Source organism: Urocitellus parryii, chromosome 14, assembly GCF_045843805.1.
Source record: "Urocitellus parryii isolate mUroPar1 chromosome 14, mUroPar1.hap1, whole genome shotgun sequence".
Lineage (NCBI taxonomy): Eukaryota > Metazoa > Chordata > Mammalia > Rodentia > Sciuridae > Urocitellus > Urocitellus parryii.
This window is the reverse complement of record NC_135544.1, coordinates 12,513,925-12,531,534: the sequence shown is the minus strand read 5'-3', so window position 1 is coordinate 12,531,534 and position 17,610 is coordinate 12,513,925. Positions and strand designations below refer to the sequence as shown.

Here is a 17,610-nt window from a genome sequence, read left to right as displayed (position 1 = left end):
ATTTTAAGATACGCTAAGGCTCAGGAAATCTACCACTCACATGTCAAGTTGACTAAAAACTAATAATTCAGGAAAGTTATAACTTGACACAAATTAGCTGGTAATTTAACAATAGGTTAAATTAAGACACAAAAGTAAACATTCTTTGATCAATCTCTTTTCTGAGAATTTATTCCAGGACCTAACTGGACAGTTGTTCCAAGATGTTTACATCCATGCAGAGGTATTTTTTATAGGATGTTTGTAATGACTAAAAACTGGTAATAGCCTAAATATTCATAACAGTGGACTTTTAAAATAAATTATTTTTATGTTACAAAGTGGTGATAGAGATCCATGTTTTAAAAAAAAGAAAGTTGTCCATAATATTCTTGAACAAAAGTATATGTAAGGTCTTCTAATATTTTACTTAGAAAAACATTTAAGAAGATGCACATATAAGTTGTTATCATACACCCTCTTTGGGTAATATGATTATGAGAATTTAATTTTAATCCTCACATCTCTCAAGGTTTCTTAGATATTTTAGTATGTATTCCACAGTACATTGAAATAAAAAAAATACTTTTTGAAAATAAGATGGTATTTGCCTGCCTACCATATATTCTTCTTGCATATGAATTTCAGAATATTTTCCCAATTCTTCTTGTCTATGTCTCAAAAAAAAATTTGGGTTTACATTAAATATTTAACCATATGAACATTATTGATTTGGGGAAAGAATAGAGTAAAAACTTAAAGATGGATTGTTTCTAGTAGTTTGGTATCACAATTAGTTCTGCTATGAATACTCTCTCTCAGTGTGTGTGTGTGTGTGTGTGTGTGTGTGTGTGTGTGTGTGTACACACACACACACATTAATGGTACACACTAATTAATGGGATCTGGTGGATTATGCATTGGCTGAACTGTAAACAATTCTGAAACTTTCACAAATTGCTTTTGCACATTTATACTCCCTTCAAGGGTATATAAAATTTTCAGTTCTTATACACATATGGTTCTTGTTAAAATATTAGATAATTGTTATAATATTAGATATCATGGTAGTAACATATTGTATTTTTAATTTGTGTCTTCCACCTGAATATTGAGGTTTAGAACATTTTAGTATGTGCATTGCTCAATCAAATTCTGTCTCTTTTGTAGTACATATTGAAGTATTTTACCTATATTTTTAAAATCAGTAGACCTTTCTTTTACCCATTCTTTTGTAGGAGTTCTTTTTTGCATACCATTTATACAGAATGCGAACAAATATACATTTGTTGAATACAAGTATGTCTTCCAATCCTGTGGATAACGTTTTCACTTTCATAGCAATATGTTTTAATGACTAGAAACTCCTAATTTCAACAAATCCATGGGTTTTCTTTATGGTTAATATTGTTTGTGTCTAACTAAAGGTAAAAATGATATTTGATATTTCCAAATTTTTATTTTAGATATTTTCTTATTTTATTTTTCACATTTGTATCTAAAATAAAATTATAATGTTTGGGGGGGGCACATATTTGAAGTTGTGTTGCATTGTGTGTTTGTGTGTGTGTGTATAAAGATTTTCAGATAATAGTCAAGAATTTTTTTCAATGAAATTTTTCAACCAACCACATACTAAAATCATACTTTTCAAACTGAAATCTCTCTTTTGTCATAATTAATTAAGCTTAAAATGTTAGTCTTTCAATTTATAAAAATAGCATATTCCACTAATTTTCTTTAATGCTACTTCACATTGCATGTCTTTCGATGTGTATATGTGCTGAACATACTTCCATAGATTTCTAGATATTTGATGTTTCCAGGTATTTGGTATAACTTATATTATTCAAAATGAAATACTTGAAACTATTAAAGTATACAAAAATCCTAAATGTTCAGTTCAATTTCACAATTGTATACATAAATGAAACCACAAGTTGGATTATATATAATTTGTTATTAGTACTTCAGAAATATACTTCACTATACCATTAGGTAGCATTTATACCTAAAAGTGCCCCTTATTCTATCTAGAGATTAGTTTTGTCTTGAATCATTTTTTATATAACATGAATAATCCCTTCTTGATTCTGGCTTCTTTCCATACTATGTCATTGAAATTTATCTTGGTTGCTATACCTAAATAATGTTTGTATGTTTTAATTACAGTACAGTATTCCATTAGATAAATGTGGCAGGATTTATATATTCATTCTTCTGTTGAAAACTTTTGCACATTATGAATAAATCTACAATAATCATTCTTATACTTTCAATTTAAAAATCACTCATTGCTACTGGAGACAGAGGAATTTCTGAATCATAGGTTTACCCATTAGCTTACCTAGTGCCTCCCAGATTGAAATTCACCTTTATATATGTGTTCTGCAATTTTTAATGGAATCTCTTTAAACATCATCTCAGTAGAGGGCATCAAGGGATATTGCAGGAAGATAGAGTTCAAATACAGTTATCATCTGCAGCGTGTAGGTCAGCAATATGAGTGTGAGCACATGGACTGCTGCTCTACTCAGATGCATACCCAGAAACTGGAAACTGCTGTCTCTATGCTCCTTTTGGTGCCACTCACATAGTTTTGTCCATCCCTTCATTTTGAGTCTACGAGAGCCTTTAACTGTAAAGTGAGTATTTTGTAGTTTATTTGGATTGTGTTTTTCTTTCTTTCTTTTGTTAGTACATTCATTCCTTTTGATTGGGTAATTTAATCTATGTCCATTTAAGTCAATTATTTTACATAAGGACATAATGGTGCCTTTTGTTAATGTTTTTCTCTGTGTTGCAGCTCTTTTGTCCATTTTTTTCCTTTGGCGTTATTCCTTTGGATCTCTGGTCTAATTCCTAGGTCTTTGATCCATTTTTGAGTTTTGTTCAGGGTAAGAGATAGGGGTTAAATTTCATTCTACTACATATGGATTTTCATATAAGTCTTATTCATCTATAAAAATGATTAGGTTTGCTTTTTTTAATAACCCCCCATATTCTCTACTTCAGAATGTATAAGAATGACATAGTTTGTTCCTTAAATATTTGGAGGATGTAATCATTTAAATTACTTTTCCAGTTCTTTACTAATATCCCAATATGTAATTATTTATGTGTCTTATTTGCCACGTGACTTTGTAGTACATCCTATTGGAGTGAGTGGAGCATATTACATACACTTTTCCATGAATAATGAGTTTGCTATTGTTATTTATTTAATTAATCAAAATATAAGTTAAAATGATTATGCAAGGGTTGGCTTAATTTGACTTGGCTTTTGTGTCCTGATGCATGCCCAAATATCAACTTTGTAAGAAAATTTAAAATTATAGCATCCAGATCTTTAATGATATCATTGAATTAATATATATTCCCATAAATGTTAGGGTGAGTGCAAAACACCCTTCCTTCAGGATAGGACAGGGAGGGGAGATTGAGAAATGAAGAAACCAAGTTTCATTGCTTATAATTATAAAATAAACTCTAGTGAGAATAGCAAAGAATATTATGAATAAATATAATTGTTTTTAAAGGAGCCATTTTAAGTGGTCCTAGACAATGATCAAAACATAGGTTGCAAGGTGATTTATTGCATTGTTCCATACTCACTTTTCAGTGGGGGATGACTTGATGCTGCTAGTGGTAGTGTTTTCTTCTGCCATAGATCTATGAAATCAATAAATTTATTTAAAAGTGGAGAAAATTTTAAGTTCTTTTAAAGACTGTTCTTCAAGCAAACAATATCAAATATGTAACATTTCTTTTTCCAACATAAAACAAAACAGGCACAGTCTCATTATTGAAGTGAATGCTATCAAGCACCTTGCTTTGCTGGTTGGCTCTTTTCACCTCAATGTGTACTTATTCAAGCATTTATGCCATAAGCCCATCTGTATAGGAAGGCCCCTGTACTCTATGGTATTTCTAATTCTTCAGATCAAATTAAGCCAAAACTGTTAAGTAGCACTCAAAAAAATTCAATTAATCAAAACATTATATGGTACTCCATATGGCAAAATCCTGCAAATTATGTAAGGAAACTCAATATTAAATATACTAAAATGTGTGTGATTCTTTATAGTTAATATGATGATTTCACTTATTCAGTTGATGAATCCAAAAGTTTTTGATACATTAGAAAGCCATTATCATCTTTTACTCTAGGGAATTAGTTATACAGAATAGTTTGAAGTACATAAAAATTAAATCACTTCCTCAAGATACCAGTTTTACATTCAAGATTTAGAATTTGTGAACAAGTTTTCCAAAGCTAAGAGTTATATTTCAGATTACATACAATACTGCTTTCTGACTCTGAATCTAATATTAACTGCCATACATGTGATTTCTAGTTAAGAAGTGACACTGTAATTAATATCATGGAAGCAGGTTCAAAGATCTTATCTCTAATTCAGAAAGAGATTGTGTTGTAATACAGATATCGTGTTGATGACTGACCTGAGAAGCCACGTTTAATAAAACTATTGTTAGTAAGTTCCCTTGAAATGCAGTGTCACCTGTTCTTTAAAGCCTATGGGCAATATGGCTGTTTTAACAGGATCAAAAGGCTACATATACTTCTAAGATATTCTCGGCAGCCATGTTTCCTCCTACAGGGATACTGGTAGTAAACTAAATGATTCTAGGGTTGAACAATACTGGAAAACACACAATGGACATCAAACCAATTTGAATGTGTCTCCAGGTCTCTCCTTATGTTGCCTTACCTATAGTCACAGTCATTTCTGATAAAACACAAATACTATTTTCTCAATTTGTTTACTGTTATAAGAGTAAATTTATACAAGTACATACCTGTCAACTTCACTTTCCTCTCTGAAGCATTGCTTTCTTATTTTATCCTGATTAATTAAAAGGGCAATAGTAATGATAAGCAGAGGTACGGAAACGTACATACTGACTTGAAAGTATTGTTTTTGTGAACTACCAGGACCTCTATCTGCAGATTTTCCAGCTAGAACAGAAAATATCAATTTGAAATTAGGTCAGAGATTTCAATAACCAAATGAGACAATGGAGAAGGCATTATTATCAACATTATTCCCAAACCTCAAACACCTTCTTCATATTGACTGTGAATAAAATAAAAAACAAAAAATGAACTAAGTATATAAATGTGCTGTTGGGAATATTTTACTGATATTTTTGATTGCTCAATTTTTACACTATGTAATGTTTTCTTAGATTATATAATATTTGCAAACATTTACTAAATTATTTTCCAGTTTGTCAATTCACCTTGAAAGTCTTGCCATTTGTCAGCTTCCATAATGGTGTTGAGCCATTTTCATATTTGTTCTGTTTCTCTGAAGAAACCTTGATAGTAGTACAGATTTGGGTACTGGGAAGTAGGCTGCTATTCTAACAAATGCCTAAAAATGTGGAAATGACTTTGGAACTGGAAATGGGTAAAGGATGAAGTAGTGTAATAAGCACCTAAAGAAGGGGTTAGGGCTACAACCTTGGATGGTGAAGGTGACATTGCCATGCTAGTGAACCTGGAGAGAAGAATATCAACCAAAATGGAATTATTTGAGAAGCCATAAGATCCAACTGGATGAGAGAGAGCCCACACACAGATGAACATGATATCTTTATTTTATTTTTATGTGGTGCTGAGGATTGAACCCAGTGTCTCATGCATGGTAGATGAGCATATTACTTCTGAGCCACAACCCAGCCTTTTTATTTATAAAATGAGAGAAGATAACTTCTGCAGACATATATATGTACAAGATAACTAGTATTGCTGCCAGACTTAGAACATATGTTAACATATGAGCCTGCCATACATCCTTAATTTTAAAATGTGGAAATATAAGGTTATTCTTCTCTAATTTTTAATAACATGGAGGATGAAAACAGAAAACGGGAAGATACAATAAAACAGAAATTTATCCACTCTTTCTTCAAAAAGATTATGCTAAGTGAAATAAGCCAGATGAGGAAAGGCAAGTATGACATGTTCTCCCTCATATGTGGAAGCTTAAAAAAAAAAGTCAAACTGAATATAGAATAATGAATAGTAGAGGTTGATAAGAATGTGGTAGGGTGAGGAGGCTGGACAAAGAGAGGCTGAATTTTATCAGTGCTTATTGTATGCTCATGTGACTCTATAACACTAAGGTACTTTGGAAGTGTTTAAAAGTGACAAGCATTTTAGACCTGCATAACCTAGAAAATGAAGTATGCAAAAGACCTGACTGACAAATAGCCCTTCTTCCAGTACAAGCCTGTAGACACAAAGTAAGTGGACATGTTTTGTAGACCTGAAAAATAAATCTTGACCTTGTTGCTTCTGTCAAATAAAATCCCAAGAAATCCAAGCTACAATACTTTCATTACAAAGATATTTTACTTGATGACCTCACTTGCTTTGAAAGCACTTTGCTGTGCTGACACCAGCAATCAAAATAATAATGGCTTGATATGGAGTAGAGTTGCAAGTCAAAATAAATTTTACTGTTGAAGTTTATTCAGTTTTGCTAATACATAAAAATGAGGGTGTCTTAAAAGCTAAAAACAATTCACAGAAGTATATTGGAAAATAAAACAGAAAGGCTAAAAATATATGACTACATCACGGAACAAAAAGTTATTTTTATTTAATATAAGGGATGTCTAATTATTCCTATTTATTTATGTTTTTAAAGTCTTGTGTGCCTTAAGAACATAGCCAGCATAATGGACCCAGTTTATTAAAGTTAAATTGAAACATTGGAGGACTTTCTTTTTCTCTTTATAAAATGCTACTATATCTTTCTCAACAATAAGATTTGTTTATGTCATAAACAATTATCACTAATACTGTTCACTAGTCCTATTATGCTTTAAACAACAAATGTAAGCAATATATAATAATATATAATCATTTATATATCTACTTTTTACTTTTGTGTGAAAATAATATATATACACACAGATACACACACACACACACACAGTCATACGTAACATTTAGCTTTTCTTTTAGCTTGATACATAGTTGGATATGGCTATATATCATCTCTCTAAAAAGTTAATCACCTTATAACAACCAACTACAGAGAAGTCTGACTAGGACTTGCATGATTTTCTTATAAAGTCCCAAAAGGAAGGGGAATAGAATGGACAGCTCACCAATGTTCCCAGTTAATTTGAATGAGTTTGATATACCTTGTAGAACCAGGGGATGTCCCCTAGTTTTATGCAGTCTCATCTTTTTTTTTTATCTCAAAATACTACACAGGTACAGCAAGGGTGAAATGCAAAAGAAGAAATTTCATAAGACTACTTTGGAGTCACATGGCAGGAGAAAGACAACCAAGTATCAAGTCAATAGGAAAAAAAAAGACAGCCTGAATCCCAGGAATATTAATATAACCATGACTAGTGAAACATTTGAAACTAAGAATATCTGAGACAATTAAAAGTGAAAAATTTGAATTAACTGGTCAAAGTATATGCAATGGAATTTCTACTTTTAAAATTGCCTAATATTAGGTACACTTTTTTATTCATAAACAAAGTCAGTGCTAAGACAGAAAGAACATCACAAACCTACAATTTCAGATTTTAAAGTCTAACAAATAAAATAAAATAAAGCCATATCTGTTGACATAAGGTTATCTGTGTAATCTAACTTCAAACAAAATATTAAGGACACCAACCCATTTTAATTTCATGTCCATCATCAACACTTCCAAATCCTCCAGCCTTCTTTGCACAGTCAGGAGGGGTATATCCTTCCTCACAATGGCAATGGTTAAAATTGTTGCAAACCTGGAATAATAAAGATAGCTTTCTGTAAAGACTGATAGCCTATGCTTAATCCACAGAGCATCTCATTACAAAGAATTTATCTTAAATAAACAAATTCATTAAATTTTCCCTGATGCATGCCATATAACATATAACTTCGGTTGCCAAATCAATTTTTTAAAATTCTTTTAACTTTATTCACAGCCAGACACAAATACCTTGTAATTACTAACAGTATACCACTAATTATAATTTTACTTGCTAGTTTCACAGGACAGCCCATACTAAATTAAACTAGCTAGCCTAGCAATAAGATTCTAATGACATTTTTAAACACTTTCTGCCTTCTTTTTATAAAAAATAAGATCAATTTTTTTTTACAAAATGACAAAAACACATCCACTACAAACACTTAGTAAACATCTTATACATCCAGAGTCATCTTTTACTTCCATAATGGTTTTGCAAGTTTCTTAACACTACAAGTTTTAAGCTATAAATTATAGACTATTAAAGAACACCTTATAGCACAAAATTACCAAAAAAAAATCAAATCATTTTTTAAATCCCCAATTGTTTATTGAATTGTTAATAGCATAGTGCTTAAAATGAACACTAAAGTTACTTACCCCATGGTTATCACAATTTCTAGTAGCATTGCAAACACTGTCATCTATAATGAACCGAACTTCTTTACACTGCATTCCTTCACAATACTAAGGCAAAGCAAAATAAAGTAAAAAATATAAGCAATCAGATTTTGTGCATAATAACACATAAGAAAATTTCAAGAAAATCCCAGAGTTCATATTACCCAGAATTGGCATAAAAATCCCTGAGTACTCCATAAAGTAAAAGGTAATTGTGACATCACTGAAATAGTTATGTACCTTTGAATTATAAAGATAAAAATTATATGCAAGAAGTTGGAGTTTTTATCTCACCATCTAACACTAGAAGTACTCTTCTAAAGATAAATGATGAGAAAATCATAATTATCTCAGAAGCATTTAACAATACCCATGCTTGGTCTCCACCTGAGACCATTATATCAAAAGCTCTGGGAACAGGTTCAGACAATTTTTACAAGCAGCCAGGGTTGAAAACTAAAGATCTTCTTTTAGCAATAGTAATCTTCAATTGAATTATTCATTTACCAATAAGAAAAACGTTTGAATCCATTATAAAAAGTAAAATCAGCAAAATTTGACTTTTTCAACTGAAACAATGAATACAACTCTAAAAGTACTATTATGAAAACAGTCAAAGAACAATGTTCTACAAATTTGTTATTGAGCTGTACTATACATACCAGGGGTTCTGACATCATTCTGTCACACTCAGGTGACTGTAAGGCTACAACTCCAGATATTAAAACTTAGAGCAATAGCATAATGCTATTCTATGTGGATAGCATCTCACCCACCAGAAAAGAAACAATCCTACACAATGGTGAAGCTGAGTTCAAGTCAGTAATCCCACTACACATGGTGTAGGCTTAGGAATCAGCCTAGCACCTCATACCCAGCCAGGCTAACTTAATGTGAGAACAATTCTGTAACCCCATCCCAATTAGACCAACCCCCAAGCTAACATACCTGCAATACCAAGCATACACTGAGCTTAAGAATAATCCTTCCTCAGGGAAGACTGAAAAAAACTGCTGCAACTTTTGCCACAGAGGTACTCTCAGGTATTGCTGACATGGACTATTTCTGAAGAAACAGCACTAACCCTACAGTACTTAATTCATGCAGAACAAAAGCAAAGGCACTGTACCAAATCAACACTCATCTATAAGAAAAAATCTTTTAAAATCCTATGAAAGACTGTAAAGTTGGGAGAGACAAATGTTTCAACATAGACACAGATATCAATATAAGGACACAAGAAGGATGGAAAACAAGACTGCACCAAAGGAACCCAAGAACTGTTTTATGTTGTGTTACACAATTATAATTAAAAATAATAGTTTCTTGGAGTCTAATAATTGACCCCAAAGAAAGACAAATATAAGTTCCAGTAATTCAAAAAATATTATCTTTAAGATACAAAGTAAGGTACAGTGAATATGCAGAGAAAATCCAATGATGTTAGGAAAAAAACTCATGACTGGAATGAGAAATTCAAAAAAGAAATAGATATATAACAAGTACTAATCAAATTATTGGAATTGAAGAATTAAATGAATGAAATAAAGAATACAATTGACAGATTCACCGACAGAGTGATCAAGCAGAAAACAGAATTTCTTAAAGTGAAGATAAGTCTTTTGTAAAAATCCAGTGGCAGAGGAGTGGAGAAAAAAAAAATTAAAAATTAAGACAACCTGCAGGACTCATGAGACATCATTAGGCAGACAAATAATTGCTTCATGGTAATCCCAGAAGAAGAAGAGAGAAAAGCACATTTAACAAAATAATATCCAGAAAATCCCTAACTCTGGAGAAATATGAAAATCAACATCAAGTAAACTCAATGGTCCTTAAAAATATTCAGAAAAAGAAGTTCTCTCTGACACACATTATGATCAAACTGTCAAATGTAAAAAAAAAAAGAAAGAAAAGAAAAAAGAAAAAAAAGAGTAAAATTTTAAAACATCAAGAGAAAAATATATCAAGCCAAATAAAAGCAGATTGCTCACCAAAAATTTTGCAGGCCTGAAGAGAATAGAATATTATATTCAAAGGGATAGAAAAAAATAAAGTCAGCCCAGAATATACCAAACAAAGTTAGCCTTCATAAATAAAGAAGGGGAGGTTAAAATGGTGGGTTAGAGGGAGGCAGCATTCTGTGTCACTCCATGATTCAGATCTCACCTAGTCGAAACAATGCATCTCTGAGTGTGTTGGAAGACCCCTATACAGCTGCTCTCCACAGATATCATCAGAGCTGTGAACCCAAGCAGGGCTCTGGGCCATTGCATTCAAGCAGGATGCTGAGCATTTGAGGAGGACTCCAGGCTCCCAGCACCCAAAGCCACACAGGGCTTGCGAGCGCCTTAGCAGAATCACCTATCAACACATCTGCAGATCTCCAAGACTTTGCTCCACTCCCACGCAGGTCACTCAGCTGCTACTTACCCACAGCACAACACCATCACCTGGCTACCCCCCCCCCCACACGCACCAGATACCCTGGTACTAAAAGCAGACTGCCTTCATCTTGGCTCAATGTTCTTGCCATATTAGGTGGGGGCAGCTCCCAGATCAGATCTCCAGCAGCCAGGTACCTATCTCTCTCCCAGCCACAGTAACCCAACACAGTAGCTGTCCAACACAGATGTGCAGTGCAACCAGAGCACTGCCCATGGGGGGGTCCAGTGTGAGAGTTTCCTCAGTTGAGAATTGCTAAGGGAGAGGGACACGGGGCTAAAGTTTGAAGCCTACCAGAGAGACCAGGAACTGGGAAATCTCCAGGCAAGATAGGGAGATAGTACTGGACGCTCGACTCATATGAGCGGTTCCAGAAAGAGACCAGTGAGGTGCAGTCTCCTTGCAGGGACTGGCAGGTGCCACTCCCCACTTCCAGGAGCCCTGCACCAGGACCACTCTTCCCACCCTGGTTACCTCCACCATCTTGATGGCAGAGACACCAGCTTACAATAGACAACCTCACCTATTGGATGAGAAGAGAAGCAGGAATGATATGGATCTCGAAAACTAGCAACAATCCTGGTTTTCTTCCTTGGAGATTTTTTTTCCCACCTCTCTCTTCTACCCCTCTATCCTCCGGCCCTCACATCCCCAAGAACTTTTCATGAAGGAGGATTTTGAGGACTGAGTCATCTGAATAATGTAATATAACATAGAGGTGTTGTATATGCTCTTCCCCCTCTTTTCCTTTTCCTTCTTTCATTTTTGTTTTCCCCTCCAAATTTTACTATTTCAACATTCTGTATTTTTCTAAATACATATGTGTGTTTGTTTTATCTTCCCACACACTTGCCTGCCCTAAATTACTTCCCATCTATTCTCTTGCTACTAACCCTCTTCCTTAGATTTCTCTTTCACACTTCCTAAGATATATCTCTGTATCCTCACAACCTACCTCCCTCAGCATATCGTCTTACATCCCACCCCCAGTTCATTGTCCACCATCAGAAACTGTAAAATTGTTTTACAAAACTACTGATTATATTTTAGATAATAATTGAATCCAACATTTCTGTACATTGAGACTAAACTGTAAATGTCTTAATAACTACAAATTGTTTCATGTGGTATATTGTCAATAATGGTATCTGTTAACATTGTCCTTCCCCACAAATGAGAGGTCTTGGAACCCTACAAGAACACTATAAACCTATAGGGTAAAAACAATAACACCCCAGATGCACAGAGCTGGAAAGGAAGACATACGAGCAACATGAAAAGATAAGGGAAGAAAGTGCCCCAGACAAATCAAGACACCACATCGTTGGAAACCACAACAGAAGAAAGACAGAGAAGGTGTTCAGGATGTACATGGTTAAAATGCTCTGTTAACTTAAGGAAGACATGAGAGAGCAAATATGGACAGTGAAAGATCACTTTTACAAGGAGCTACATAAACAAATATAGGAAGCAAAAGATCACCTCAACAGGGAGATAGAAGCATCTATGTACATCAACCAAATCTTTCTAAATTTCAAGAAGCAAATAGACAACACCACAATAATCTGGGTGACTTTAACACACCTCTCTCACCACTGGATAATTCCTCTAAAATAAAACTATATAAAGAAGCTATAGAACTACAAATACAATTAATAATTTAGACATACAAATTTATAATAGTTCTCCATAAATGACTGAATATATCTCTTCTCAGCAGCATATGGATCCTTCTCTAAAATAGAGCATATTTTAGGCCACAAAGAAACTCTTAGAAAATGTAAATAATGATGATAATAACTTGCATTGTAGCAGATCAAAATGGAATAAAATTAGTAATCAATGATAAAATAAAAAATATAACTTACTCTAATACTTGGAGACTAAAAAATATTCTTTTGAATGTCCAGTAGACAGCAGAATAGATCAAGAATGGAATAAGAAAAATACTTAGAGGCAATTGAGAATAGTGGTATGACATATCAAAACCTCTGTGACAGTATGAAAGCAGTTCATTGAGCTTATTCATTAAAAGACAGAAAGTCAAGAAATACATAACCTAACATTACATCTCAAAGCTCTAGAAAAAGAACAACAGATCAAGACCAAAAACAGTAAAAGACAGAAAATAATTAAAAACAGAACTGAAATCAATAAAATTGAAACAAAAGAAACAATTCAAAAATTTGACAAAACAAAATGTTGGTACTTTGATAAAATAAATAAAATTGATACACTTATTGAAGCTAAAAAATAAAGAGAGAGAGGACTCCAATTACTAAAATTCATGATGAAAAAGGAAATATCACAAGGGACAATAGTGAAATACAGATGGTAATCAGAACCTATTTTGAAAAGTTATACTTTTATTAAAGTAGAAAATCTTGATGACATCAACAAACTTCTAGAGACATATGACCTACCCAAATTGAATAAGGAGGACATAAAAATTTAAGCAGATGAATTTCAACCAGTGAAATTGAAAATGCCATCAAAAACCTACAAAGAAAGAAAAGCCCAGGACCAGATGGATTCACAGGATTCACAGATGAATTCTATCAGACCCTCAAAGAAGATTTAACATAAATACTCTTCAAATTACTCCATGAAATAGAAAAGGAGGAAACCCTTTCAAAGTCATTCAATAAAGCTAGTTATCACCCTGATACCAAAACCAAAGACACATCAAGGAAAGAGAATTTTTCAAGGAAAGAGAATTTTAGACCTATATTCCTGATGAACATAGATGCAAAAATTCTTAATAAAATACTAGCAAATTGCATATAAAATATATTAATAAGATTGTGCACCATGGTCAAGTGGGTTCATCCCAGGTATGCAAGGTTGGTCCAACATATGGAAATCAATAATTATAATTCATCACAATAAATAATCACATGATTATCTCAATAGATGCAGAAAAGGCATTTGACAAAATACACCATCCATTCATGTTCAAAATACAAGAAAAACTAAGGATAGTAGGAACATACCTCAACATTGTAAAAAATATATATGTTAAACCCAAAGCCAACATCATTCTAAATGGAGAAAAATTGAAAGCATTCCCTCTTTCACCACTCCTATTCAGCATAGTCCTGGAAACTCTAGCCAGAACAATTAGAAGAAAGAAAGAAATTAAAGGGACACAAATATGAAAAGAAGAACTCAAACTATTCCTATTTGCTGACGGCATGATTCTTTATTTAGAAGACCCAAGAGAGTCCACCAGAAACTTCTTGAACTCTTAATGAATTTACCAAAGTAACAAGATGTAAAATTAGCACCCATAAATCAAATGTGCTCCTATACATCAGTGATGAAATCTCCAGAAAGAGAAATTAAGAAAACTACCCTATTTACAATAGCCTAAAAAGATAAAATACTTGGATATCAATCTAACAAAAGAGGCAAATAAACCTCTACAAGGAAAACTACATACACTACACTAAAGAAAGGAATCGAAAGATCTCCCAATCTCTTGGCTAAGCAGATTGCCAAAAGCTCTATACAGATTTAATGAAATTCCTATTAAGGTCCTGACGATGTTCTTCATAGAAATAGAAAAAGCAGTCATGAAATTCATTTGGAAAATTAAGAGGCCCAAAATAGCCAAAGCAATCCTCAGCAAGAAAAGTTAAGGAGGAGGCATCACAATACCAGATGTTAAATTATATATACTTCAAAGCAATAATAATATTTGCATGATATGGGCATAAAAACAGACATGAAGACCAGTGGTACAAAAGAGAAGACATAGAGACAAACCCACATAAATACAGTTATCTCATACTAGACAAAAGTGCCATAAACCATACAGTGGCGAAAAGATAGCTTCTTCAACAAATGGTCCTGGGAAACCTGTAATAAAATGAGGTTAGACCCCTATCTTTCACCCTGCACAAAACTCAACTCTACGTGGATCAAGGACGTAGGCATTAGACTAAAGACCCTGTGTCAGCTTGGGAACAAAATTCCTCAGCAAGACACCTAAAGAGCAATAAGTAAAATTAAAAATCAATCAATGGGATGGTATCACACTAAAATGCTTCTTCACAGCAAAAGAAACAATCAAGAACATGAAGAGAGAGCCCACAGAATGGGAGAAAGTCTATGACACCTGCACCTCAGATAGAACATTAATCTCCAGGATATAGAAAGAACTCAAAAAACTTAACATCAAAAGAAAAACCAACCAAAAAACCCCAAATAACCCAATCAATAAATGGACCAAGGAACTGAACACACACTTCACAGAAGAAGAAATAATAATGGTCAACAAATATATGAAAAAAATGTTTAACATCTCTAGCAATTAGCAGCTCATTGACAATAGCAAAGCTATGGACCCAACCTAGTTGCCCTTAAACAGATGAATTGATAAAGAAAATGTGATACATATACAGAATGGAATATTACTCAGCCATAAAGAACGAAACTATGGCATTTGATGGTAAATGGATGGAAATGGAGACGATCATGCTAAGTGAAATAGGCTAATCCCAAATAACCAAAGACCAAATGTTCTCTCTAAAATGAGGATGCTGATTCACAACAGGCAGGGGGTAGGTAGGTTCACCAGATTGGACAGGGCAGAATAGAGGGAATGAAGAAAGGATTGGAATGGGAAAGAGAGAATGAATTCGATATAACTTTCCTATGTTCATATATGAATACACACGCAGTAACTTGTCATCAAGTACAACCACAAGAATGTGAATTTATAATCCATATGAGTATTGATATGATAAAATACATCCTACTGTCATGTATAACTAAAAAGTATTCTTTTTTACTTTCTAAAAGCAAAAAAAATAAAATCATTACTATGAAAAAAGAAAAAAATAGGAGAATCAAATAAAATTATAAATGAAAGAGGAGATACAACCACTGGGATCATATAAGTGTAAATAGTGACTACTATGAACTATTATCCATTTGGACAATTTAGAAGAAATGGATAAATCCTAGATACATAAATCTTGCTAACAGAATCAAGAAGTAATAAAAAATCTGAATATCCCAGTTAATTACTAAAGAGACTGAATCAGTAATAACATGTAAGCTATTTAAAAAAAAAGATAAGACTTAATTAATTTATCTGTGTCATCCAGCTCTGGCCTTTCCTCTGACAGGTTACATTTTATTACTAATACCAATCTTTCTTAAACTTTTTTAAAATTTTTAAGGTGTGCAATATTTTTAATTCATTGTATGAGGTCAGGATTTCTTCGATATTAAAGTCAGGCGACAAAATTATAAGAAAAAATTAAAGGTCAATACACTTCATGAAATCCTGAAGAAAATAATAGCCAATAGAATTTCCAGCACCATAATGGATCGTCACAATTACCATTTGCTAAGTATAAATTCAAGTACTTTGGTCAGTTAAAAATCTATAAAACAGTAATGTGTTTGGGTTTATAAAATGTGACTCATAAATTGATGGCATTAAAATATTTGTTATGTAATATCAAGAGACATTTAATCTTTGAAGGACCAAAATACAGGCTGACCTCAATTGGTAAAGAGAAGGTACTCAAGAAAATTTAGCACTCTTTCCTGATAAACAAACTAGAGAGAGAAGAAAATTACTTATATGGAATAAAAATTGTATATGAAAATCCAACAGTAAATATTGTAGTTGATAATAAAAAAATTAAGGTCTCTTAAGATCAGGAACAAGATAAAGATGCCTGCTTTCATCACATCTATTCAACATAATACTAGAAGTTCTAACTAATACAATTAGGGATGAAAAAAATGGCATAGAAATTGGAAAGCAAGAAGTAAAACCATCATTGTTTACATATGATACGATGTTATATGTAGAACACTCTAAGGAAAACACCAAAAAATGCTATTAGAATAAATGCATTCAGCAAAGTATCAAGATAAAAAACCAACAAAAAAGTTAGTTGCATTTTTATACACTAACAATGGACAATCTGAAAAGATAGCTACTCATATAATTCAATCTATGACAACACCAAAAAGAAAAAAAATACTTAGGAATTAACCAATGAAGTGAAAAACTGGGACTATGAAAACAACAAAACATTAGTGAAAGAAACTAAAGACATAAATATATGGAACCACATTTCACATTCTTGGTTTCAAAAAAATATTGTTAAAATGTGTATACTATTTAAAGTAATCTACAGATCCAATGCAATTCTCATCAAAATTCCAATAATATACTTTACAGAAACAGAAAAATCAGAACTTAAATTCATATAGAGACTCAAGGGACCCAAGAGCAAAACAGTCTTGCAAAAAGAACAATTGTAAAGATCTCATGCTTTATGATTTCAAAACTTACTACAAAACTACAGTGATGATAATAATGTGGTACAGGCCCAATGACAGAAATATTACAAATGGACTATAATAGGTCAAATAAGATATTGATCTCAATAAGATACACAAATGGCCAATGAGTACATGAAAAGATGTTTCATATCACTAATCATTATAGAAATATAAATAAAACCTACAATGAGATAGCACTTCATATCCATTAAGATGTGTGCTATCAAAACAAGAAAATAAAAGGAAGAAAAAAACAGAAAATAAAAAGTCTTGATGATAACAGGGAAAATGGAAGTCTTGTGAAATTCTGGCAGGAACATATAATGATAGTCATTATGGAAAACATTATGGTAGTTCCTCAAAAAAAAAAATATATATATATATATATATATATTACTATATTCAGTAATCCCATTTCTGGGTATATACTAAAACTAATTGAAATTGGGGTCTTGTC

General features: G+C 32.7%; 1 protein-coding gene across 1 annotated transcript in view; it reads right to left on the bottom strand.

Moving 5' to 3' along the window:
* LOC113176550 (A disintegrin and metallopeptidase domain 3-like) overlaps window positions 1-17,610 on the bottom strand; it is a 192,901-nt gene that overhangs the window by 89,828 nt on the left and 85,463 nt on the right. Inside the window, exons 6-9 of the mRNA XM_077792723.1 lie at window positions 8,376-8,462; window positions 7,656-7,767; window positions 4,801-4,960; window positions 3,595-3,651 (exon numbers count right to left, since the gene is read on the bottom strand). Coding sequence (XP_077648849.1) covers window positions 3,595-3,651; window positions 4,801-4,960; window positions 7,656-7,767; window positions 8,376-8,462 — 416 coding nt within the window. The remainder of the gene's footprint in view (window positions 1-3,594; window positions 3,652-4,800; window positions 4,961-7,655; window positions 7,768-8,375; window positions 8,463-17,610) is intronic.